We start from the raw sequence: 27,942 nt of genomic DNA on the forward strand, positions 1-27,942 counted from the left end.
TATGTACCGATTCCGGGGACAATCAGACAACATCTATATTTGGACCAATCAGAACCCAGTATATGGTGGCCATTTTGTCAAATTAGAAAACAAATGTCGCAGTTGAGTTTGCAATGCCATATTACACATACATACTAAATTTAACTAAATCGAACTACAACGGAGCTTCGACCAATCAGAAACCAGTATATGGCATCCATTTTGTTTAATTAGAAAACGGATGTCATAGTTGTGTTTGCGGCACCATCATACACCTACATGCCAAATTTGGAATGCATTGGAAAATATATGTAAAACATGTAAAATAGGTTAGTTGACATTGGCTAACCTTAGCGAACACCTTTAGAAATTTTAAATTCCCAAAAATTTCAAAAATTCATAGCGGCCATCTTGGACTTCCGGTCGAGATAAAAATAGCTTGTTGCACACTTAGACCCCCTAATGAGTATATGGGTGCAGTTTCATGATTATCCGCCCAGTAGTTTCTGAGAAAACCTCCGGACAAGTTCATGGCTGAAGAAGAAGAAGAAGAACACAGAATAACTAGTACTAATTGTAACGGATGGCCGTTACAGAAGTCCCCCAACGACCCCTGTTGGACTTAGGCAAAATCAGACAACAGCTAAATTGCGACCAATAAGAGGACTCCAATTTGTTACCATGGCAACTGAGCTGTTCGAAACTATTACCATTGTGTTTTGCATCCCTTTATACCCCTATGCACCAATTCTGGGCAGAATCAGACAACATCTAAATTTCGACCAATCAGAGGCCTCCATTTCGTTATCATGGTAAGTGAGCTTTTCGAAACTGTTACCATTGTGTTGCGCATCAGTCAAAACCCTTATGTACCGATTCCGGGGACAATCAGACAACATCTATATTTGGACCGATCGGAACCTAGTATATGGTGGCCATTTTGTTTAATTAGAAAACGGATGTCATAGTTGTGTTTGCGGTACCATCATACACCTACATGCCAAATTTGGAATATATTGGAAAATATATGTAAAACATGTAAAATAGGATAGGTGACATCGGCTAACCTTAGCGAACACCTTTAGAAAATTTAAATTCCCAACAATTTCAAAAATTCATAGCGGCCATCTTGGACTTCCGGTCGAGATAAAAATAGCTTGTTGCACACCTAGACCCCCTAATGCGTATATTTGTGTAGTTTCATGAATATCCGTCCAGTAGTTTCTGAGAAGACCTCCGGAAAAGTTCATGGCTGAATAATAATAAGAAGAAGAACACAGAAGAATATTAATAATAATAAGAAGAAACGGAGTAAAAACAATAAGTCCCCAAAACTTTGTTTTGGGGGACTTAATAATAACTAGTACTAATTGTAACGGATGGCCGTTACAGAAGTCCCCCAACAACCCCTGTTGGGCTTAGGGACTTAGGCAAAATCAGACAAGAGCTAAATTGCGATCAATGAAAGGACTCCGTTTTGTTACCATGGCAACTGAGTTGTTTGAAACTGTTAATATTGTGTTCTGCATCCTTTCAAACCAATATGTACCAGTTCTGGGCAGATTCAGACAGCATTTAAATTTCGACCAATCATAGGCCTCCATTTCGTTACCATGGCAACTGAACTTTTCGAAACTGTTATCATTGTGTTCGGTACCGCTCAAAACCTCTATGTACCAATTCCGAGCAGAATCAGACAACATCTATATTTCGACCAATCAGAGGCCTCCATTTTGTTACCATGGCAACTAAGTTTTTCGAAACTATTACCACTGTTTTCGACATCTCTTCAAACCCTTATGTATCAATTTTCATTAAAATCAGAGCCCAAATATCCAAAACCGGAAGTAAGGCTCTGGCGGCCATCTTGGACTTCCGGTCAAGATAAAAATAGCCTGTTGCACACCTAGACCTCCTAATGAATACAAATGTATTTGTGTGTAGTTTCATGATCATGGACAAGTTCAGAAAACCTCTGTACAAGAAAACAAGAAAACCCCTGGACAAGAAGAAGAAGGTGAAAAAGAAGAAGAAGAAGAAGAAGAAGAAGAAGAAGAAGAAGAAGAAGAAAAGAAGAACACAGAAGAATAATAATAATAAGAAGAAACGGAGTAAAAAAACAGAATTAAGTCCCCAAACTTTGTTTGGGGGACTTAATAATAATAATAAGAAGAAACGGAGTAAAAACAATAAGTTCCCAAACTTTGTTTGGGGGACTTAACTGCAATTGCGAGCACCCCTCCCCTGCTGAGTATGCAGCCATTTAGTATTTTCACAAAAATGGACATCGCAGTTGCGTTTGTAGTGCCATACTTCACCTACATACTAAATTTCACAAAAAATTGACAATATTTAAATTTTGACCGATCAGAGGCCAGGAAATGGCAGCCATTTTGTCGAAATGGGAAACTCGGGTTCCGAAAGTGACCGGTGTCCGATGATACATTTATACCAACATACCAAATATCATGAAAATCAGACCGTATAGAAATTTTGACCAATCAGACGCCAGGAAATGGCAGCCATTTTGTTTTTACACAAAACAAACACCGCAGTTTTGTTCGTAGTGCTATACTACATTTACATAGCAAATTTTATCGAAATTGGAAGAAATTTTAATTTCGACCAATCATTAGCCACCATTTGGCCGCCATTTTGAATCCAAAGTGAAATATTTTTAATCGTAAACGAGCGCTGTGATGTTTCCATCCCTTTCACCGAGTTTCATTATGTTCCGTCAAATAGAACGAATAAGTTAAATTTCAAAAGCCATATACAAGCCGCAGTAAACAAAGCGAATAGAGTACTGTTATACAAAGCTTTAGTACGACCACACTTGAAATATGGAGAAATACAAACAACAGGATATCAACCTCTTGGAAAACGTTCAGCGGAGAGCTACCAAATTACTGCCAGGGATGAAGGATATTTCATACGAGGAAAGAATGCATATACTTAAACTTCCATCATTAGTCCATCGAAGGAACAGGGGAGACATGATCGAAGTATTTAAAATATTGTCAGACATATATGATACATCAGGATCAACGGGGCTTCTATTAATTAAACAAGCCAAAAAAACTCGAGGGCATTCATTCTGCATGGACAAATCAAGAAGTAGATTAGACGTTCGTAAATACTCGTTTACTCAGCGTGTAGTCAGCAGCTGGAACTCCTTACCCGAGAACGTGGTCCAAGCACCGAATATTATAACATTTAAAAATCGCCTTGATAAGTTTTGGGACACTGGCGACAGGATGTTTACAATAACTCCCGAATGATGTCACATACACTATATTACATGTATATAATTATTATTTGAAGGACTGTGATCTGAATATAGAGGCAAATGTATATGCCTGCGTTCAGAATAATCTAAGTTAATTTAAGTTAATGTTATTACTGGATATGATTTCGGCCAAACAGAGCAGAGGCGGCCATCTTGGATGGTTGACGCGGAAAAATAGAAGTCAGATGCACAACTAAAAATTGTACTGATTATATATACAAAGCATGATAAGAATCCCATCAGTAGTTCATGAGATTAAGCGCGGAAACTTTTTACATCGGAAAAATAATAATAAGAACTAGAATAACTAGAATAACAATTTTCCAGGGGGAGGATTACCATGTGAGGAAAACTAGATGAATTTGGTGAAAATACACGATTTTTAAAGAAAATTCTCATTAGTATGGTGGTGGGGGGTCCTGAAGTCCAAAAAAATCTCTTGATTTGGAATAAAAGGCAGTGTAGCTTACAGTTACACCACAGGTGTCTAAAATATTTTACCTGTAGGCTGTACATGTGCTTTCACCAGGTATCATATGTGACGTAACAGAGTGAGGTGATTCCTACCGACATACAGGTAGTAATGCTATATCTACCCCAGAGCCTCAAGATGTTGTGTATTATTCAAATAAAACAGATATATGGTGCAGTCGTGTACGAATGTAATAAAATGTCTTTGAGTATCATGGTATTTACTTGTTCAGTAAAAACAATCATAAATAATCTTTGTTGTTCACGATCAGTTTGACATAAATTTAAATTAAGGGAATAAAAGTAATGTGTGTATTGGAATGTATGTATATATATGAATACATGATTGTTAAAGTAACTATTTAGACTATTTAAATATATACATTGAAGACATTTATATATGTATTTTATTTATATTTTCAGGGAAACCAGGTAGTTTATATGACACAACCAACCCAGATTGGGCTCCGTCCCTCAGACTCACTGGTGAGGACAAGGGCAACACAGATGAAACCAGTTATAGAAAAGTTGGTAGTACTCGTAGATATGAAAGAGCTCATGCAAGGAAGGCACAAAAAGAGAAAAGCATTGTTGCAGAAGCACTATTAGAGTTATCACATTCTGATGTTCGCGCTCAAGACTACTATTATGACAATGAAGAAATAGAAGTTAAAAGAAAAAACTGTCTTTTCTATTTGTGTGGTACACTTGAAGACCAGCATCCACATGCACAGGTAAATGAAGCACAGTGCACAGCAGATGACACAGATTTCCCAAGTACAAAGCCTATCGATGAAACTTTGTTTAAACAAGTGAGTGATGAATGTCAGAGGCTTACAACAGAAAATATAAGTCTACGGGACAAAGTACAGGAAGCAAAGATTAGTGAAGATTCTTTCAAAGATGACAAAAAAGTGAACTATTACACTGGTCTTCCAGGTTTTCTAACATTAATGTCATTATTTGAGTTTCTGATGTCAGACATCCCAGACGGCAACAGGTCTTCATTGACAAAGTTTCAGAAGTTGATTCTTGTTCTGATGAGACTTAGACTTAACCTGCCAGTGCAGGACTTGACGTACAGATTTGATGTATCTCAAGCGACAATATCAAGGGCATTTTTAAGCGTCATCCATGTCATGTTCATCAAACTGAAATATTTCATTTACTGGCCTCAAAGGGAACAATTAAGAATGACTATGCCAATGGAATTTAGAAAATGTTATGGACTTAAAGTGGCTGTAATCATTGATTGCTTTGAGATTTTTATCGAAAGACCATCAAATTTATTGGCTCGAGCAATGATCTGGTCATCATACAAACATCACAATACTGTCAAGTACTTAATTGGAATAACACCTCAAGGGTCCATTTCCTTTCTTTCACAAGCATGGGGTGGACGTCCTAGTGACAAACACATAACAGAACATTGTGGACTTCTAAAAAATCTTCTACCAGGTGACTTCATTCTTGCTGATCGAGGATTTGATATTCAAGAAAGTGTTGGTGTCATGCGTTACGAAGTGAAGGTGCCAAGTTTCACCAAAGGAAAGTCACAACTACCAGCATTTGAGGTTGAACAGTCTCGAAACATTGCCCATTTAAGAATACATGTGGAAAGAGTTATTGGACTTGTTAGAAACAAATACACAATATTGTCAGATACTGTGCCTATTGACTTTTTGTTGAGTCCCCAAAATGATGTGCCTGCTGTTGACAAGATTGTAACAGTGTGTTGCACCTTGACTAACTTGTGCGAATCAGTTGTACCATTTGACTAAATTGAATTACATTGTAGTTTATTGTATGGTTTATATAATGATTATTATGTTGCAAAGCGAATGCAATCGTGTATACGATTGCATATTTATTTTTGTATGTACTGGATGTATTATAATAGCATCATTGCAATGATATTAACATTTATGCAATCCTGAATAGAGGCAATTGTTTCTTTAATTCATTAAAAAGTGAAACCTTTAAACTTTGTCTTTTTTTCTTTGCATATAGTTTGTGATCAGGATCAAAGAAAATCTGTCAAGCTTGTTTTGTTCTGGTGATGACAATTACAGGAAATCCACAAATTTTATTTGTTCTGTTGATCATGTTCTGGAAGGATGGCACATTTAAATAATTCCTCAGCCTTTGGTGTTACGGTATTCCAAAATTCCTCATCAGGCTCTATGTTTCATAATAATGATATATAACCATGATCAAATGTATGATCTTTCAATTTGTTTGTTAAGTACTTAGATGACATTCAATTTGGTCTTTTCTTTTGATCATGATCAATGAAACCTTTCAATTTGTTCAGTGGTAGATGATATTGAGTTTATTTTCTTTTGATCATGATCAAATGAAATCTTTCAAGTCCTTTGTTAATGGGCAAGGGTGATCATCAAACTTACAATATCAAATAACGAAAGAAATGCCAATAAAAAAAACCCACAGACAACTCAAAAATTACACATCAATAACATCTGTCATACTGGCTACCGACATTGAACTTTTTGAAAGATAAAATAAGGAAAATAATTGTTGGCAAGTAATTTTATTCAAACTTTAAACTTGATAATATACAACGTAATTATCATAATTATAATAATAAATGATCACGATCAATTTAAACATACACAGAGATCGAGATCGAGATATATATATATATAGAAAAAATAAAATTAACGACCGACTAAAAAACTAGCTGCTTTCACCCTTCACAGGGCTCTTCAGGTTTATTCAAAAGAGAACAACGTCGTGACGTCACAATTACATGTCATCACACTACAATAGTAACGTGACGTCACGAAGTACACAAGATTGGTGGACAATTTGGCGTAAAATTTTATTGTGGCCTGTTGAGACTCGGTTTTAATATTTTTATTAGTTGGTCTTCTTTCGTTTCTCTTAAAATAGTGTCTGATGAAAATAGTTGATACAAAGGTAATACATTAAATTTATCTCCAGCACATTCATGAATATGTTTGTTAACATGAAGATTTCGTAAAGAATCAGTTCTAGTTTGTTGTCTATGTACAGTCATACGTGTTCTGAGTTCATTACCGGTTTGACCGATGTAAAAATCACCACATTTAGAACAAACGATTGCATAAATTACATTTTTTGATTTACAATTCATATTTACCTTCACAGTAAATTTCAAACCATTCTTGAAAATAAAAGTATTACACTCGATAATCATAGGACATGTAGCACATCTTGGTGTCTTACATTTGGATACTTTTGGTGTTACACAAGAATTATCAAACTTAGAACATGTCAACATACGTTTCAAGTTTTTAGGTTGGCGTCTACAGTGTAAAATAGCATGTTTATTAAAAATGTTTCTCATACGCCTGCTACTTTGCTTTAACTCTTCACATTTGTTCTTTATCACAGGAAACATATTACAATTCCGTGGATTGAAAGTAGAAACAAAAGGAACTAACTTTGATTCATCCTTTAGTTTTTGTAGACGGGAAGTAAAGGGTCCCTTTTCAATAGCTTTCTGTATACCATGTTCTATTATCTCAGTAGGATAACATTGAGCTTTAAGGTATTGCTTTAGTTGACTTAGTCTAGCAATTTGAGCTTGTTGGTCACTGACGATAGTGACAATCCGTGAGGCAAGATTAAATGGAATATTAACTTTAGTGTGTTTACTGTGGTTAGAGTAAAAATTTAGATAATTATGTGCATCTGTAGCTTTACAATATAAATCCGTTGTAATCTTATTTGAATCTAGTTGAACTAAAACATCTAAGAAAGGTAAAGACGTTTCGCTACACTCCATCGTATAACAAATAGAAGGATGTAAAGAATTCAATAGGTTTTGAAATTCATTTAAATCCTTATCAGAAGGCCATATAACAAAACAATCGTCAAGGAACCTTAAAAAATTATTTCTGATAAATTCAGTAAAGTTTTCCCCAAACTTTGTCTCAATCTTAGAATAAAGTGTTTCCTCTAAGTATCCTAAAACTAAGGTTGCATATGTAGGGGCAACTTTAGTTCCCATCGCTGTACCCTTAATCTGTTGAAAGTATTCTTGCTCAAAATAAAAAGAATTACGATTGAGGACAATGTCTAGAGCTTGCAGTATAAATTCATTACTAAAACGAGAATTAACTTTTTCTCGTTTTTTGATCAACCAATATTTAACAGCTTCAATACCAAGATCATGCGGTATATTAGTGTATAAACTAACAACATCAAAAGAAACAAGTTTAGCATTATGTGGGACCTGTTTAGATAAACGGCTCAGAAAATCAAAATCATCTTTGATATAACTGTTTACACTTGTGCATAAAGGTTTAAGAATGAGGTCTACAAGATGACTCAAACGTTGCGTTGCACTATTAGGGCCGCCTACTATGGGTCTAAACTTCAAATCCGTAGGATTTTCAACTTCAATATATGTACAGTTTTGTTCTTCTATAGCTTTACTTATAATAGAGCTTTTGTGGATTTTAGGCAAACCATAGAAATAACTAGTTTTATGCATAAAATTGACAAGATAATCTATCTCCTTTTCATGTAGGCATGCTTCATGTGTCCGTGTTAGCTCGTTGATTAATCTACGGGTTTCCGCATCGAAATCGTCACTTGCCGAAGCATAAAATTCAACATTACTAAGCATGTTATGTATGCATTCATAATAGAAATCTCTATTCATGACCACTACTGCATTACCTTTATCAGCCTCTTTGATAATAATAGAGGTATCATTTCTTAAAGAATCCAAAGCACATTTCTGTCTGTAAGACAGATTACTTTTTACGTGTTTATGATTATCATTATGTAAAGGAATCTTTTTTAAACTATCAATGACGTCTTCTAAATGTTTGTCCGAACTTCTTGGTGGGTTCCATTGCGAATTGTTATGGACTAACGCCGTTGTTTCCAACGGTTTGCTTTCACCGTCTTCGTCACAAAACTTATCGCATAGACGAAGTCTTCTGCAGAATTTCAGAATGTCCGCCTGAAGTTCTTCATTATCGTTTTTATCTGGTGTTGGACAAAATTTAAGACCCTTCGATAGCAAATCAATTTCANCTGGAGATAAATTTAATGTATTACCTTTGTATCAACTATTTTCATCAGACACTATTTTAAGAGAAACGAAAGAAGACCAACTAATAAAAATATTAAAACCGAGTCTCAACAGGCCACAATAAAATTTTACGCCAAATTGTCCACCAATCTTGTGTACTTCGTGACGTCACGTTACTATTGTAGTGTGATGACATGTAATTGTGACGTCACGACGTTGTTCTCTTTTGAATAAACCTGAAGAGCCCTGTGAAGGGTGAAAGCAGCTAGTTTTTTAGTCGGTCGTTAATTTTATTTTTTCTATATTTACTTCCTTCACATGGACATTTAATCACTTTTTATTATATATATATATAAAGCAGTGATAAAGCTACATGCGAGTCCCGAGTCCTATACTCACAGAATTTTTATGGGACTCACAGAATTTCTTGAAATACTTGAATTTAATATTGTGGGACTCATTGTTTTTAGCAATACAGTTGAAAAGGACTCGTAAAAATGAATTGTTGATTAATCACTGAAAAAGTTATAAACAGTATACTGATGAATCAAATATCAATTTTAAGTCTTAAGCATACATGTATAAATTTAAATATAATAATTATCAAGAATACACCAAAAGACATTTCTATTTCTGAAATGTCAAAGATACCCATACACTGACTAGCTAGCATTATCAATAATAGTGTATGGAAATATACCTGTACAAATATTCATGCATTACATATCTTAAAAATGCAAATATTAAAAAAATATTTAAAGAACCTTTAAACTTTTATGCATTAGTACATAGAAATGAACTTCTTTAATTTATTTTTGCAACTATATGCATGTCCCTGAAGCTTTCATCAACACTGGTAACTTGCTAATGTTCATTTCTTAAACTGTGGAAGTTTCCGACACTGCGGACAGTACCAATTACCCTTGGCATTAGGTGCTCTCTTAATGTTTACACAAGTGAAATGTAACCATACATATGGACAGTTTTGGTTGTCACAACCAACCACAAGGTCAAACTCTGGGTCATATGGTTGTCTGCATATACATATGCAATCTTTTGCTGCGTCATCACCGACTGTTGCTGACTGATTTGTTATGTTAGATGCTGTAGTATCGGTACTCTTTACACTGGACACTGTAGTACCAGTACTCATTCTACTGGACGCTGTTCTACCACTAGGACTTGACACAGAAGGTGCTTTACTGCATGCATTAACTGCTCTGGAATAACATTTTCTGGAAGGATGGCACATTAAAAGAATTCCTCAGCCTTTGGTGTTACAGTATTCTAAAATTCCTCATCAGGCTCTATCCTTTCTATGTGGACCTCTTGTTCCGTCCATACAACAAAGTCACAATACTGTTTGTCGCACACAAAAATCTGGGTCTGCACCTGAGAATAATATGAGTGTTTCTTCTTCAAACGAACACTGCCATCTATGCTCTCTAAGCAGGATGCCTTTATATCTGTTGCTTCTGTAATGGGCATAGACCGGACACAGTATGGACATTTTACTTCAACAAATCCTTCCCCACAACAATCACAGGACACAACAGAATCTGGTGAAGCTCCAATGTATGGGTACTTTGGATTGATGACAAGACCACTCTTACGACATGTGAAGTTATCATGAAATAAATTCATACTTTGACAATAGGTGTCAAGAGCTTTTGCTTCATGTTGACATCCCCATCTTGTTGCGTCTGTGCTGAATTTCGCTTGAGATGGAAAGCAAATCTGTTTTACTAGACTCGGTGATGGTTTGTCGACTGATGTGGCACACACCGACTTCATCTTTGAAGCAGTCACTCTACCAGTCCTAAAACGAAACCACTGCTTGCATCCTGTCTGAAGATGGGTGGTTGACTCTACATTGGTTGCCTGCAAGTCTGAAACTGTAATTGTGAGAAACAACTCCTTGCAGTGATCAAGTAGATCTCCTCTGTTCATATTACTGCATTCTTCTCGAAACAGGTCTGACAATATGGATGGATATTCCTCACCAAGATGTCTTGGAACATAATTAGCAGCATAGTCTGGCATGAGTGCTAATAAAACTTGTTTTGTGCCTGTGTTATGCAATTTACTCTGTGACGGTGATGACACATTTAGCAAGTTTTGCCCTAACATCTGTCTTTTTGGCGTCTTTGGTGAGCACAGTTGTTCATCGAGGTTCCTTTTCAGGGTCTTTGCAGACTGGAAGTCAATGTTCTGTATGGTGTCATATCCCACCTTCTGTATCCTCTTGGTAATAGCCAGTACGCTGGTTCCTGTGTCATAGTCTTTGAATTCCTTATCTTTACTGTAGCATCAACATAAAACAATGCTGCTCCAATGTGACTACATGCTTTCCCTAGCCCTGCCATACAGTTGCAGTGACCTGTGACAATGTTGCCATCCTTCTCACATAAAACCCATGGCTGTAAAGGAGCATCATTCATCCGTTGCGAGTGTTTGACCTAGAATAAGTAAAATATTATATTTAATTACAATTTATCATGACCTTTTACGGATCGATATCACTTCCTACTATAAGTCAATACTCATATCTATTTTGACTACAACTGTATACAGTATATTGGACAAACTGTATACAGTATAGGTATAATCATGTTACTCATAATAAAATTATATATAATTTATAAACAACAAATTGATCCCGGGTACACATCTGTGTTAGGAGTTGTTACAAAACAGCATTTTCAAAGTGAGGTGGTGTGGATGTACATTTAGTGCTTGGAATAATTAATTAACAAAATAATTATTGCAGTGCTGATATACTGTACTCAGAACTTATTTAATATAGCCTCATAGGCATTCTTCACGCCGTAGCTTTTACTGTAAAATAACTATCATATACTTATAAAGTAGAGTAAATTCTTACCCGTGCAGCAACAACAACATAATTGTTTGCTGTAAAATGCAGTAAGTCCTTCACCCATCCACAGACGAAATGGTTGTATGATTCGAGGGACTTGTAGGACTTCATCTCGCTCAGTGTGTAAGCGCTCTGTGTGTGTACAAGGTAGTTCACGATGTCGGGGTAGGTGACTTCAGGTAAGCCCTTCTCATCACTTGACCAATCCTTTTTTGGCACATCGTACGGATCAATGCTGTCTATCAACTGTAGTTTGTTAAAGTACCTTGCTCTGGCAGTAGGGTCTAATGTCTCAATATACTTCAATTTTGCTGCTCGCGGCGGTTTCGACGCCATCTTCTCACCTTTGACATGGTAACCTTGTTTGACACACAAAATGGCGGCGGGTCAATGGGTAACCCGGATGTGTGACGTCATCGAATACTATGTATAGCGGAAGTCACCCCTCCCCTGCTAAGTAGGCAGTCATTTTGTTTTTTCGCAAAACGAATACCGCAGTCGTGCGTTTAGCACCATGCTTCACCTACATACAAAACTTCATCAAAATTGGACGTTATTTAAATTTAGACCAATCAGAGGCCAGGAAATGGCAGCCATTTTGTCGAAATGTGAAACTCGGGCTACGAAAGTGACCGGCGTCCCATGATATACCTACATGTACATACTAAATTTCATGAAAATCACACAATATTGAAATTTTGACCAATCAGAGGCCAGGAAATAACAGCCATTTTGTTTTTTTTACAAAACGAACACCGCAGTTGTGTTCGTAGTGCCATTCTATACCTACATAATACATTTCATCAAAATTGGACGATATTTTAATTTCGACCAATCAGAAGCCTTAGGATATTATTGCTCTAAACAGTATTTTGCTGATTGCTAAAAACCACATTTATAAACAAAAATTAAAAAATAGTAGACCCAATATTGCTTACTTTAAACGAGACCTGGAATACTACATTAGGATAGAACAGGTCATTTATAAAAGGAATATAGCCTACACAAAGTTTGAAAATAAATGGTTCCAAATAGTATAACTCAATTGCCAGTCATGTTTATCGGTATTAGGCATTTTGTACGTGAGTGAATGGATGTATGAAAGTGATATATTATGTGTATAAAATAAAAATAAATCCTTTTTTTGCAATGGGTATGTATTGGTACTTCAGTTGTAATGGAATCTGCGTTCAACAAATACATGTATATGGTCAAATTGAAACATTCTTCTCTCGCATTGATGTAATCCATTGTAAAATTGTGTGGTCGTTGTCATTATATTATGCAAAAAAGTGTCAAATAAAAACAAAATGTTAATAAAAAAGTAAAAATATATCAGAAGCCTGCATTTTACTCCCATTTTGAATCCAAAGTCAATTTCTTTTATCGAAAACGAACGCTGTAACGTTAACATCATTTTCACAGAATTTCATTATGTTCCATCAAATAGGACGAATGCTAATTGTTATTACTGGATATGATTTCGATATTGAAAGGGTTAGGGTTAGGGTTAGGGATTAGGTGCAGATGCACAACTACAAATTGTACTGATTATACATGCAAAGTATGATAAGAATCCCATTAGTAGTTCCTGAGATTAAGCGCGGAAACTTATAATAATAAGTAGAATAAAAATAATAATAATTCGATGTTCTAATATACCGCTTTATCACAACCTAGTTCGTAGGTCGTCTCAAAGCGGTTCACAAATTAGTATACGTGGTTATAGGGCCTTTGCAACAAGCTAATATCTTTCTCAACGCATACAGCCGGTGCTGCCATTTCGGCGCTCACAGCTAGCATTCTACAAGTCTAGCACTGCCCAACCACGTACTCATTTACAGCTGAGTAGACTGGAACAAGCGGAGTTAAGTACCATGCTCAAAGTCAAGATACATCACAGTGCCGTGCCGTGCCGTGCCGTGCCGTGCCGTGCCTCGAACCCGCAAACCTTCGGTCACGAGCCCGGCGTCTTAACACTAGACTACCGCGCCTCTACAATAATTCAAGGTTCTTATATATTGCTTTATCACAACCTAGATGGTACAAATGTAGGTATTCTCATAATGAATTGAAGCTGAATGCATCTACTCTCTCTCTCTCTCTCTCTCTCTCTCTCTCTCTCTCTCTCTATATATATATATATATATGGTATGATGACTGGAGTGAAATATTGAAGTGGCAATATTTCTAAATTTTGTGTAACAAAGCTACCTTTATATAGTGGTCGCTATTTGTAGGTCCCATTCATTATGTCAAATGTTTTTTACTAAGTGCTCATAAGACAACCAGATGTATTGTTGAAAAAGGAATTGGGCAGTTGAAAAGGAGATATCAATTTTTACATAGAGAGGTCAGGCTGAAACCAGATAGTCATTACAGCCTGTGGAATTCTTCATAACATTGCAAAATTGTTAAATATGCCACAGCTAAATGATGATATTGATGATAATTATTATGATGTTAATGATGCTACACATGTAGTCTTTGATGACCCAATTGATGGTATGGTATACAGAAACCACATTGTGTCAACTCACTTCTGATTAAAATACTTATTTCAGTACACATTTTCAATAAAATTAAAAATAGCCAGGAAAAGAATCAATCAATTCATTACTTTAATACTCAGGTTGACTGAACTTCTTGATTTTTAACTCAAGAGGTTTGTTTTACAACTCTAAGTTTATTCATTTCCAGCGCCAGCCTCTCCTGCCTTATGGCATTTTCATCTGGATATGTGGTACCGCTACAGATGGATGAATAAAGAGGTGGCAAGGCTGCAGTGGTGATAGTTGCTCTAGAGCCAATGGAGGTCTTCGGAAAGTCCAGAGCTGATGATCTACAAGCAATAAATATTCTTATAAAGCTCACAAATACTTAAATTTTGACATAAGATAGTTATCTTCAATTTGAAATATATGAAGAAGCTCATCTATCATCAGTACACATACTTAAAACACTGTATATGTATAAAAGGTTTGCTTCATAAGTCTAGATACAGTTGAAATTGAAACTGAAATTGAATACATATAATTTATATTGAATTCATATGACTGTCAATGATGATGATGATGAAGTTGATAGACTGCATGTATGAGTGTAAATATGTATGTACTGTACATCCTGGTTTCATGTATTACATGTATAAAAAAACTTGGAAAATACATAATTGAAATTAGACATATATGTCAAACTGACATTAATGTCACCCTTGTCTTATCTGTAGTGAGTGAAATACAGTATCATTAATTTAAAATACAAGTACTTCTTCGATTTGAAAATGCATTTTTTCAATTACATGTATATTTTTAAATAATTTAAAGAAAAGTGCAAAGCAATATTTGGAAACATCTGTATGTGTTTCTATCCAAATTCATAAGTAAAGATTAATTATCACCATAAAATAGAACAAAACAATCAAAGCATTGTTTCATTTTTACCAATGAATTATCTGAAATTAGCAGTGTGATACGAACATCAATGAAGATATATATATATATACAGGATCTGTCATAGGTCTCCCTTCATATTAGATTTATGATACATGTTTGTGAGGCCTTATATGAAGGGAAACGAATGACAGATTTTTTTTATCATATAATACAAATAAACTGTATAATTGTGATCTGAAACGAATATTTTGCACTTGTCCGCGTCTGAAACGATGAAAATTGCGTCCGCTTCACAATGACATGACGTCACATTGATTTTTCCTATTCGATTGTGACGTCCTTTCCGCAGTGATATTACACACGTTACATAAACATAATTTTAAAAAAAAAAGTATGACGGTCGGGTCCTACGTGACCCAGAAGGAATAGTAAAGGCATGGGGTACCCATTTTTGTAAATTGTTCGAGAACGAACCTAACGAACTGTTCGATGTAGACTTTTTTAATCATGTTCAAGATGATTTACCGAACATGACAGAAAAAGCGAAAACTGATAAAGATGTTTTTCTAGAAAAAGAATTTACTTTTAAAGAGGTTTCTGAAATATGTAAAGGTCTCAAGACAAAAAAAGTCTGGTCGTCCGGACGGTCTTGTGTATGAGCATATTAAATACTGTAACAGTCTAATGATCAAACATATTACATTTTTGATCAATCTCATTGTTAAGTATGGATATATTCCCAAATCATGGAAACTTGGTACAATAATCACCCTGTATAAAGGTAATCGGAAACCAAAAGATGACCCAAACAACTATAGGGGTATAACATTAATTCCTGTGTTTTTCAAGATTTTTGAGACACTCTTGTCCGACCGTTTAAGTCCAGTCCTAGAATCATACACATTTCCGAACAGGCATCAATCAGCATATCGCAAAAAACTGTGTAGTTTATGTACCTCTTTTAATCTACAGGAAAGTGTAAACTATAACCTAGATAATGGATCTGATGTGCTTGTCGCTTTTCTTGATAGCAATAAAGCCTTCGATACTGTATGGCAAGATGGCCTATTCTATAAGCTTTACAATATGGGTATTAAAGGGAAAGTATGGAATATCATGAAACTAATGTATTCTCGATTTACCAGTAATGTTGTTTTTAATGGTCTCAAGTCGGACAATGTAATCATGAAACGGGGAATCTTACAAGGTGGGTCTTTATCCGCAAAACTGTATTTAGTCTTTATTAATGATTTGCTAAATGAAGTGGAATTTAGCGGGAAAGGGGCAATAGTTCTTTCCTCGCGAATAAATATACCTACACAAGCTGATGACATATGTATTATCAGCAATAACGTTAATAGTTTACAGTATCTACTATCTATTTGCGAGAAATACAGTAGAAAGTGGAGATTTACATTTTCCTCTACTAAATCTAAAACTGTTGTTTTTACTTCTAAAAAGAAACCCAATATTAATTGTGATATAACTGTATATGGAAAGAAACTACCAATTGTAGAAAGTATTACTCATGTCGGAGTTTTATTGAATAGTAGAAATAACAATGTCGAACGTACAGAACGTGCTTGTTCCAAATTAAAGAGTGGTGTTATGTCCTTAATTCGTTCTGGAGCACATCCATGTGCTCTGAATCCTTTAACCACTGCAAAAATTGTAAAGTGTAAAGTATATCCCTCAGCACTGTATGGGTGTGAATTGTGGCAATTAAAGCAAAATGAAATTTACATGTTAGAAAAAGCACAAAACTTCATTGTCAAATCAATCCAAGGTTTTAATGTAAGAACAAGAACAGATATGTGCACGTCCTTGATTGGTTGGTTTTCTGTAGAAGTATACATCAGCGTAAAGAAAATGTTATTTTTTGGTAGAATATGTTCCATGGAAGTTGGCTGTTTAACACGCGAAATTCTTATCAAGCGTCTATTCGAATTCAACCTGTCTCAATTTAGTAGAGGTTTTGTTCCCGACATTGTTAATGTTTTACAAAAATACAATTTGTATCATTTTATTGATGAATTTTTGAAGAGTGGTGTATTTCCAAACAAATGTCAATGGAAGCGTTTAGTCAATGACCATGTAAAAAACTATGAACAGTTTAACTTATGTGAAAGAATGAACGCTGATAGGGACTTCTCTCGCTTCACTCTTTTACATAATAAGATACAACCGTATGCTATATGGAAACTTGCTTTACGCTTTCCACAATACAGTCCATGTTTTAAGAAAATTGTTAAACTTTGTGTTGAAATGCGCGATAATGAAAATATATATTTGTGTCATTACTGTGGATCTATGTACAAAGATACTATTATGCATAGTGTACTCGAATGCTCACACACAGAGCTATTACGTGACCAGCTCTGGTGTGTACTCAGTACTGTAAAAGATATAGATTTTGTGTTTAATCTTAATGTAATGTCTAATTACCATCTACCTCATGTTCTTCTCGGTGGTATTTTCAATTATGACTTATCTCCATATGAACTGGAGGACTTTAGAATAAAATCCATTGTTATTATTACTAAAATTCTTCAATACAGTGGCATTATGTAATTTATCCTTAGATATTTGAATGTTGTATACTGAGTAATATGATCACTAATTTACTTGTGTGTACTCATGCTTCAGCAAGATGAATACATGAAATACATATATTTTTGTATTCATATTAGTAGGCAAGCATTTCCTACGTCTTTCCTGTAGATTAGTGGAACTTACTACCATTCATAATATTGTTTGTATTGTATGAATTAATCTTGTGAGATGTATTACTACAACTGAAATCATTGTATGGTTGCGCTGTTTCTTCAAGTTAATTATTATATTGTATGTTGTGTATTTCACACCACTGTATGACTATGTTGTATGACTTCGTGCAACGGGTTCTACTCAATGTATGATTGTATTGTAAGACTTATGTAACAGTAATACTGTCTATAATAATGCTGTATAATTTATAGTGNGTAATAGTACCTATTATATCATTGTGTTGTGTTTATAGTACTTAATGGTATGATGCGTGTACTATTATTATTCTCTTATGTGTGTGTCTGTCCATGTGCATGTGTGAGTCACTATGTCAGGATGTGACCATGATTGTGAATGCATTTTCTTCTCTTTTCAATAGTGTTTTATTCGTTATTTCTGTAACTCTTCATTTCTGGAGGAAATAAAGGAAATAATCATTGTTACATTTTTACCAATAAATTATCTGAAATTAGCAGTGTGATACGAACATCAATGAAGATATATATATATACAGGATCTGTCATAGGCTCCCTTCATGTTAGATTTATGATACATGTTTGTGAGGCCTTATATGAAGGGAAACGAATGACAGATTTTTTTTATCATATAATACAAATAAACTGTATAATTGTGATCTGAAACGAATATTTTGCACTTGTCCGCGTCTGAAACGATGAAAATTGCGTCCGTTTCACAATGACATGACGCCACATTGATTTTTCTTATTCGATTGTGACGTCCTTTCCGCAGTAATATTACACACGTTACATAAACATAATTTATATGATGGCTTTATGACACTGCATGACACAGTATTGATATGATAAATATATATTCATATGTGATGATGTAAGGTCACGTATTAATTTGACATTGACCAATCAAAATGATATTTTCTATTTACTGATGCAGATTTTTTTAAACATCACACTGAAGAACATATATCTCAGACAGTAAAATACCTCACAAAAGAATATATATAGATCTTACTTAACACTCTTTTATAGCACTGAAAAGAAAGCTATATGTGTTTGTTCCTATAAAGGATTCTTTGTGACTAAGAAAACTATAAATTATCAATGTTTCCTTGGTACAATTTGTAATCATTTAAATACTGGATGAATAAATGATCATGGAGACTGGACTGCACATCTTTTTCTCTTTTCTTATGTATCCTAGTTTGCAAAATTAGAATAACTAATGAATACATCAAAAACAGTCCTGCTTTAGTGATAATTTTTGTTAAAACTATCATAATTGTGTAATTTGTTTATTTTTAAATCTGTGACAAAATTTGAAGTCCCTTGTGATAGAAAAAAATATAAAGCTTCATATAGTTTGCTTTCTATACAGAAATATCAGAAAAATTAACAATTTGCATGGTACGCCATCCTAGAAAAACAGGGATTTCACAAAGAACTTTAATATGGATACATGTAACCATAACTATTTATTATTACTATCAATTAACTGTCTGGCAGTGTCTGCATGTAATAGTGTGGAACATTTTCCCGGTGTTGACATATCATAGGACTGGTGCATATACAAGATGTATGTGCTGGTGTCACAGCCTTTCACATATAGTTGATAATCAATAATACCTGGAGACAGCTGAAGGAACTGTGTTGGGGTCTAGTAACATGATCATTGATGTGTCCACTGCCCCCTCAATCCCACAGATGGACACATTGTCCAGGCTAATGACATTCCCAACAGCTTTTGCTATTGGGCTGATCTGTGCACAAGATGGGCAGCCACCAGAAATAGATAAATTACTGTTTATTTATTGGATTATATCCATTATACCATCAACTTGATGTATTTCCAGCAGAAAATATCCATACTGATAGATGAATACCACTGCATGTATCAAAATGAGTGTAAATGGTACATAAAGTATGATACTTAAGGTTCAAACACTCAGCATTTCATGTGTTCACATGGTATATTACAAAACATTTCTAAATGTAGCAAGGTGTATTATTTGATCCAAAAATGAGGGGAGGTGGTGAAAAAAAGTCACAGCTCACTAATATTACGGAATTGATAGAGGTCTGTGCTAATATTCATGCAACACCTTATTTAACGATTATCCACTAGTCTAGATAAGTATACATATAAACTCTATCCAAAGTTGTCGTTGCTTACGCCTTTTTACACACAGTGATATTCTGGCGAACTCATCTGATGTAATTTGTCCATCATGCGCAACGCCGCCATGTTCTGCGAATTGATGACACATGACCATTTGTCACATGATCAGAGGCTATTTATAAGGTAGACGTTGACAGAAAATGTTTTGATTTTGTGCAGGTGTTTGTATGTTACCTTATCGTGCGGAATACTGATCATTACTTTGAACAAATGTGAAATGACTGAGTAGAAGTGTTCTAAATTTAACGAACGTGAGTTACAGCAGACTTGCAATTGCTCAGTGTTTACAAATGACTACATGGCTTATATAATTAATTACCTGTCATCGCCGTCTGCTTCCTGTGGTCCGACAGCTCAGACGTTCCCTTCATATGGAGATTGTGCAATTTCTTTTCAACTACTCGTACCGACCGGCGGAAGCATTGATGGCGTTGGCAATCTGCCTCCTCGTCTAACGCTTCTTCTGGGTCGTCATCCCTGCTTCAAACGTTGTTGCCCTCGACCAATTTTGTGAGATACAGGCATTCATCTGCCGTCCAGTTAGGTTTCCGTTTTTTACTTAGCGTCTCTGAGGCCATGTTTACAGCGACTGGAAGCAGATGATCGAACACGTTCTTTCCCGACGTGCTTTTGTTTGCAAACACAAACTTCGCGGGAATTAGTATAACGCGTCATTGACAACGAGTATTTTAAGGAGATTGCGATCTGCGTTACGAAGAACAACTAAGAATGATGCTTAAAATTGTATGCAACAGAAAGTAAGCAACTTGCTTAGTTAAGCAGGTTAAGTGTTCTTAAGTACAATATATTTATGAAAAATACTTAGAATTTGTATGCATACGAGTCCATAATTAATGCGTTTCGTGAAACGGACTTAACGTAAACGTAAATAAAATCGTAAGTCAATTTACGTCTACGTTTTACGTGTAGTTTTACGACATGAAACTGGGTCCAGATCTTTACAGGGAAATCACTTACTGTCAGTCCAACAACCAAGAGGAACAGATAGTGCACACTTTAATTTATTCTTCGAATATTAATGGCATTAATTTTAACGTTCAGAATATTGTGTTCATCCCCAATATCAGCACATGTTGCAGTATTTTCACGGATATAAATTAAAAACATACGAGGCATTGTTACCAGAATATCGAAATATTGTGAAGGAATTTTTTAACATAGCTTCACACTAAGCGATATGGTGAAAGCACATAATTGTACATTGTGACGTACTAGGTACAACGCAAGCTTTTGAATACAAATGAAAACAGCGTGAGTGTGAAACTAAGTAAAAAATAATACTCATTATACAATAAATATGTTTTTTAAATGTTACTAGTATGCGAACATATCGATAAGGTCATCGTCCTTGATGAACCGGTAGCACACCAGTACTCGGAGAAAAATGTGCTGTTAAACCGAGATAAGTTAGCTTTAATACAACGAATATTCCAAATGGATAATAATAATAATGATACTAATTCGAGGTTCTTATATACCGCTTTTTCACAACCTAGTCCGTAGTCTTCTCAAAGCGGTTTACAAATTATTATCCGTGGTTATAAGGCCTTTGCAACCAGTAAATATCTTTCTCAGCTCCCTTTTCCCTGGGGAGCATACAGCCGGTGCAGCCATTTCGGCGCTCAAAGTTTTACAACCATTCCAAAATATTTTGAGAAATTTTTACATTCGGAAAATAACCGACAGAATCTCATGATTTTTACTTTACTATAAGACAATGTCCCTTCAGAGGGTTTGCAAAACAGTTATAAAAGGTTTGGTTTGGTTTGGTTTAATTTTGTTTAACGTCCTATTAACAGCTAATGTGTTATAGTTGTTTTTAACCGAAAAATGTGTGTAAAAATCAATTCTTGATCTGAATTATTCACAGCTTTTTCACCTTGTTGACCGTTGCATGAAATTACCACCTAGCATAAGAAAAATTGTTTATACAACTTGTTCCATAGAGATAATTTTGCATGATATTTTTGTTTTCCTTTTTTACTCAGGCTTTAAACAATGAAATACATGCATATAGATATTAATGAAATCTCATTTATATATCTGATATTTACGTTTAAAGAAGTTTCTGTTTGAATAACAACAGCGTCATGGTCGTATTAACACCAATATCTATCCCTCTAATAGAACGTATGACGTACCAAAAGGTGAAAATAGGCATCAGTTACCGGTGAAACAATATGCTTACCGAGTCCAATGGGTCTACTAATGTTATCTGTAGCAACTTCATCTGCTTGTCCGATATATCTTCACAAGTTTTGTAGCACTTCTGTAAAAGGATTTTCACATCTGATATATTTCAGGTTCCGTTATGTCATAAAGGTACGGGGCCCACGTAATCTCATATATGTATTTTTTATAAAAATCTCTTATCATCAAGACTTTTTGTAAATACTGAGAAAAACACACATTCCTTGCTCATTCTTAAAATCTACTCACCTAACTTAATATCTATAATTATTCGTCATGAAGTCAAAACATAACCTCAAAGTCAGTGGTGCATTTAAATTTCGTTTCATGACTTCACAATTGGTGATATATGAGCTCAAACGGGAAATGCAAAATAAACGACATGGATGTATAAACGAAACGAAAACATACTGGACGTGGTACATTTGGTTGACAGACGATTAACAATACAATGACGTTCTGCTTTATGCTAGATATTTTGTAACTTCAATCAATCAAATCCACCAATCTATTGAAATCGCTTGTCTACACATGTATAATATTTTTTATGCATGGGGAAACGTCGTTCTTTAAACCATGATTGATAACTCTTATCATGTTCTGTATCTCGTAAGCCAGTACTGGCTGGGCATTTTATAAATCATGCATTATTTTAGTTAACACTATCATGTATGTTTTTTAAAATGTTTGACACGCTAATAAAGTATTTGTTATTATTATTATGTATTCAGCTTTTGAGAAATTTACTAACAAGTCACCTACGCGGAACATCCGCTGAACATTCTCAAACTGAACTTGACAGGTTTTGATAAGATCGAGAGGTGAAATATATTTGTTTTCTTTGTCCGCTACAAATCTTGAAAGACGTATAAAAAAAATGTGAGTACCGTAAACCAGTCATGTGGCTTGCTGGTCCACATTTGCCAGGGAGATTTTTGGAAGAGCGTTTGACTATTGGAAATTATACATACACGCGCATGGTCTATCGTCAAACAATTTACAGTACTTTACAATGAAAAGTGTCGCTACATTGCAAACGTGGTAGAGTTTCTATTAGTATTGAAAACGTAAGAAAGAAAATAAGCATGCAACTCAATTGCATTCTCATTTGTTTGATAATAGGATGTAAATATAGAAATAGTAAGAAAGAAAGTAAGCATGCAACTCAATTAAATTATCATTTTTCGAATACTGTGATTCTTTATTTAAATACCCAATTATACCTTAAGGATGTCGAGTAGTTTTTGCACGCTTTTTCTTTCATCCACCTCAAACCCGCCAAGTTTTTCCATGGCGTCCGTCCACTCATTGTCGTACAACTCTTGGTACCTCTCCCCCAGTTTTATGGCTCTGTTGACGTCACTGAGGTCAGGAATAGCGGTGTTGCCGTCACTAAGTTTTTTCTCCTTCCCCTTACTGTTAAAACAGCAGAATAATAGCGGATGGATCCAATAATGTTAAATGATAAAAATACACAATGATTGGACGACAAATTATTCTAACTTTAATAAATCCATTCTATAGTAATAGGGACAGAGAAGAGTGCTCCTTTATGCAATTAATATACGTATAACACAAATATATTTATATATACAATTTATGGATCAATAGTCTGTAGGGATATATTAATCTGCTGTTTTCTTTAATCGTACGACAGCTACTGTATTCGATATTACATTGGATCAAATAAATTATCAAAACATGATTCTTGTAATTAAATTAAATAAGAGTTCGTGTTATCTACCTAAAATAAATAAAATAAAAAAGTAAACAAAACCTAAAAATATAAAAAAAAATAAAAAAAATAAAAGTGGAATTCCGATTCATCATTTATTCCCAGTGTTATATATGTTTCTAAAATGCAAGGAATCCTTCAGGGCGGCAAAATAGAATAAAAAATAACGATGTTGCGACATTATATGTTTATTACGATAGCGAAATGGAAATAGTATTGATCTGCCATACGCTTTGGAAAAGAAAAAAAAGTTCAGACAAGCAAAACATAACTCAAAAGAAAGTTCTTTCATCACGTAGACTACAATTATACTAAGTATAGCTTGTAAAGTAAAAACAAAACTGTATTGTGTTCACTCTAGTTGGTATCCAGATCCATGTATATAAAATTCATACCAATTTTACTTATTGCTTACCTATTACGTGTATAACCAACCCTCTGTCGTTGAATTATCAGGTAAAAAGACGTAACCTTTTCATATGAAATAGTTTAAATATTTCCAACAGATATTTTTTGTCTTTTTGCTGCTTTCTTTTACATTTTCACAATACAAACGAATACTTATTTGTTGATACCTGTCACATGGTAAACATGAGTCCAAAGAGATCTGATTTATTTCACTGCTGACGTTATCTTGTTTCCGTTTTAAGTCTTCCTTGTATTTATTGTTTTCAGTCTTCAAAATTTGGATGACACCAAGCAATTCGTCGGTCTGTTGGCATTTACTTTCCAGCTTCTTGTTTTCTTTTTGTAGTGTGTCCTTCTCGTTCAGAAGAGCTTCCAAATCTTTCTCCATCTGTTTCATCCGTTTGTTTTCCTGTAGTGTCCAGATAGTTTACCACAATGAGTGTAATTAAGTATAGTTAAATTGTTGACTTAAATATCCTATCTGATGTTTTAGCCAGGTACTTCCTTACTCGTATTGCTAATTCTATCACTGTCTGTTGAATATTTGTCGTAACTTTGTAGCTCTAGTAAATCACCTAAAAGTTGTAAACTGTAACGTAATAAAGAGTTTTATAGTAACATTTCCCCTTTTACTATATATTTGTAAATCGGAAAATATTTAACTTGATCTTTCATTCTCTCGACCTTTAATACCATTAAACTTTAAGTACAAACGTTTATTTGTTTGAATTTCTGCATTGATTAACTAAAGTTGTTAATGCTTCACTACCTCGTATGTATAGGGATTATTTAAATTCACAAGGTGTTTGACTATGCTACATTTTTTACAATGAGATTCCTTACTATTTATTATCTAGTGACTATTTTAATGATATCATACTCGTGTTTATTCTTACAATTTACCTGTTGCATGATAAAACATTAGTTACCTGTTTCTTTCTTTGCTCGTCGCTTTTGATAATTTTCACGAGCTCTTCAGAAAGACACAACGCTGACGTTACGTCAACATTCTTTTGAGCTGAGGGTTCGACCCTATATACAGTATTAAAAAAGGAATACAATTGCACAAGATCATTGCAAAATACCGCTAATAACTAAATATTTTTGCATATGGAAAAATACCTTCATAGACAAAATATAGACTTTATTTAGTGTACAAGAATTTTGAAACAATAATCAATATTCATTACATATGTAATTAACATACTTTATCTATGCTCACACGATACATATACATTCATAGATATATTTAAATCAATCAATAACTTACGTTTATCTGTGATGTACGCATTTATTGAAATCTAAAATTATCGACAGGTTTGAATCCTGATACCAGGGCAGGTGCCGCAAAGATACAAAATTGCAAGTCCTGGAAGTGCCGGGAATATCTGACGTTTCGTGCTATATGTCCTCAGAGTTATGGTGAATATGACGTGGGCCGAACCTACCTCTGACTGCATGTCCGAACTCGCCCGGAAAAAGAGAATTTTTTCTTCAGATACGGATGAGTTTCAAATTTGTTTATTATTTCAATGAAGTGTATGGAAATTCTCTTGTAAACGGTATATACATGTAAATTTACATAATTGTCCACAAATGTCATACAGTCTACAGCGACTATAATAAAAATGGCAGGAACTTGCCCCCGATCTTCCCTACAAAGTAAAATCGATAAAACCGGTTTGTTACTAAATGCCCTTTTCTGTCCGATCAATGAATCGGTCGTCTTGGTGAAAGGCGAGTGCGCTATAACAACTTCGCCAACTGACCTCTCAAAACATTGTTTAAGTTACCTCAGTGTTGGCCTATCAGTTCTCGCGTACCCTCGGTTCAACGGGTACGGCGACGGATACTTCGCGCGTGTTATATGTTCTTCCTGAAGGTTTGACGTCATTCTACAACAACGACATTGTGACGTTTTTCATTTTGAAAAAAAGTTAATACAGATTATGAAACGTAATTCTTATCGTGTTATGACTATGATATATTTTCAAGCACATCTTTTAAATAGTAAAAATCACATAACACAAATCAAGCATTGACGAGGTTTTAAACAGTAGGACCAAAAGTCGACTAGACGATTGGCATAAGGCTTCTCAAAACATACAAGAAAACTATATATAGTTTGACGGATTTTTCTACAATTAGACATTTCATATATATATATATGTATATTCGTTCTGTTTATATTTTGTAGTTATATATATAATAGTGTCCGTTTGATCGGTACAATGAAGATAAATAACCAAACCAGAAGAGAGAGTTGCTAGCGAACAAAATAACTCAATGTGCTGCTTAATTGAACTGTGATAAATAATGCATCATTTATTATAACAAATATCAATATACATGGAAATTCTATATAGATATGCAATGTTTTGTCAAACTATAGAAAACTAACATATATCTATACACTCTATCAAAAAGTACGTCAAGTTGGCATTACTTGGAGCGTTATCAAGTTTAACTATGTCATAAGAGATCCGATGACATTAAAGTTATACAGCTGGCTGGTTCTTTACTAACTATGTGTTGTTTTTCCTATAGCAAGCCATTTATGATCATCCTTCCATCAATCTTACATGTCACAAGCGTATCATTATTTAAACTTGTTATGACAAATATTATAACAACTTCTCTAAATATTAATACTTTCGGTTTGTGTAGGATTAACGTTACATATCTAGCAAGTACACGCACAGACATGATCAATGTATATAACGTACAAACTATTATATCTCACAGATTTACAAGAGTTTCCTTTAGTTTTATATCCCGTAAATTGATAAACACATACTTGTAGAATTAGCCTGAAGCCCTGATAATAATGGCACCTCACCTCTGATCAATCGGTATAACTGCTAGCGTCCAAGGTCGCTGGGAGTATGGGGTATTTGTTCCGGTGTCCTATAAAATTTCCATCCCCGTGAAATACTCATCCGGATGGATATTTTATGCATAAAATACTCATCCGGATGAATATTTAATGCATTAAATACTCATCCCCCCCATAAAATATTCATCCCCCCTAAAAATTATCATTTTTTTTTTTACACAAATACAAACTTTATAGCATTATTACATCATGTTACCTGTAATACATGGTTCCTGTATGTCTATCCAGGTAATTATAATACACAGGGTGTCACCTGTGTTGGGACTGGGACCCTGGGGGCTTATCAATACAGGTGAGAGATAGTTTTATATCCCGTAAATTGATAAACACATACTTGTAGAATTAGCCTGAAGCCCTGATAATAATGGCACCTCACCTCTGATCAATCGGTATAACTGCTAGCGTCCAAGGTCGCTGGGAGTATGGGGTATTTGTTCCGTGTCAAACACACCTGTGTGATCAGTACATTTCTAAATATAGATCTAATCACTCTTACTAATATGACACAAGGGAGATAACACAAAAACCCAGTAGTAAATTAAAAATATGAATTATTTTCCGCGTTGAAAAATCGTCAATGGTTCACGGACATTAATGGTTTCTAAATGAGTTCCAAATTGGTTAGCTTTCCTTTTGTAAGGAGATTAGGAATACTTTTTTTAGAAGTCAAATGGAAGTCAAATGGAACGGGAACGGATAGCATATTCTTT

The 27,942-nt window shown here is 34.7% G+C and overlaps 2 protein-coding genes across 3 annotated transcripts in view; both read right to left on the reverse strand.

Annotated features, from left to right (window-relative positions):
* The window catches only part of LOC110449490, a 42,782-nt gene extending 15,164 nt beyond the window's left edge, over window positions 1-27,618 (reverse strand). Inside the window, exons 1-6 of the mRNA XM_021496377.1 lie at window positions 27,609-27,618; window positions 26,130-26,231; window positions 25,266-25,368; window positions 24,504-24,745; window positions 23,417-23,609; window positions 22,192-22,272 (exon numbers count right to left, since the gene is read on the reverse strand). Coding sequence (XP_021352052.1) covers window positions 22,192-22,272; window positions 23,417-23,609; window positions 24,504-24,745; window positions 25,266-25,368; window positions 26,130-26,230 — 720 coding nt within the window. The 5' untranslated portion in view covers window position 26,231; window positions 27,609-27,618. The remainder of the gene's footprint in view (window positions 1-22,191; window positions 22,273-23,416; window positions 23,610-24,503; window positions 24,746-25,265; window positions 25,369-26,129; window positions 26,232-27,608) is intronic.
* On the reverse strand, window positions 9,403-12,264 carry LOC110449491. 2 transcript variants are annotated; one of them, XM_021496378.1, is made up of 2 exons: window positions 11,674-12,264; window positions 9,403-11,248 (listed from the first exon to the last, which is right to left on the reverse strand). In XM_021496378.1, the coding sequence occupies exon 2, from the start codon at window positions 10,917-10,919 to the stop codon at window positions 10,077-10,079; it is 843 nt and encodes a 280-aa protein (XP_021352053.1). In that variant the 5' UTR covers window positions 10,920-11,248; window positions 11,674-12,264; the 3' UTR covers window positions 9,403-10,076. The 2 variants fall into 2 exon arrangements, with proteins under 2 accessions (XP_021352053.1, XP_021352054.1); XM_021496379.1 differs by having other exon boundaries at window positions 10,919-11,248.
* Window positions 27,619-27,942: the final 324 nt, after the last annotated feature.

This window comes from Mizuhopecten yessoensis, unplaced genomic scaffold, assembly GCF_002113885.1.
Source record: "Mizuhopecten yessoensis strain PY_sf001 unplaced genomic scaffold, ASM211388v2 scaffold4627, whole genome shotgun sequence".
NCBI classification, from domain to species: domain Eukaryota; kingdom Metazoa; phylum Mollusca; class Bivalvia; order Pectinida; family Pectinidae; genus Mizuhopecten; species Mizuhopecten yessoensis.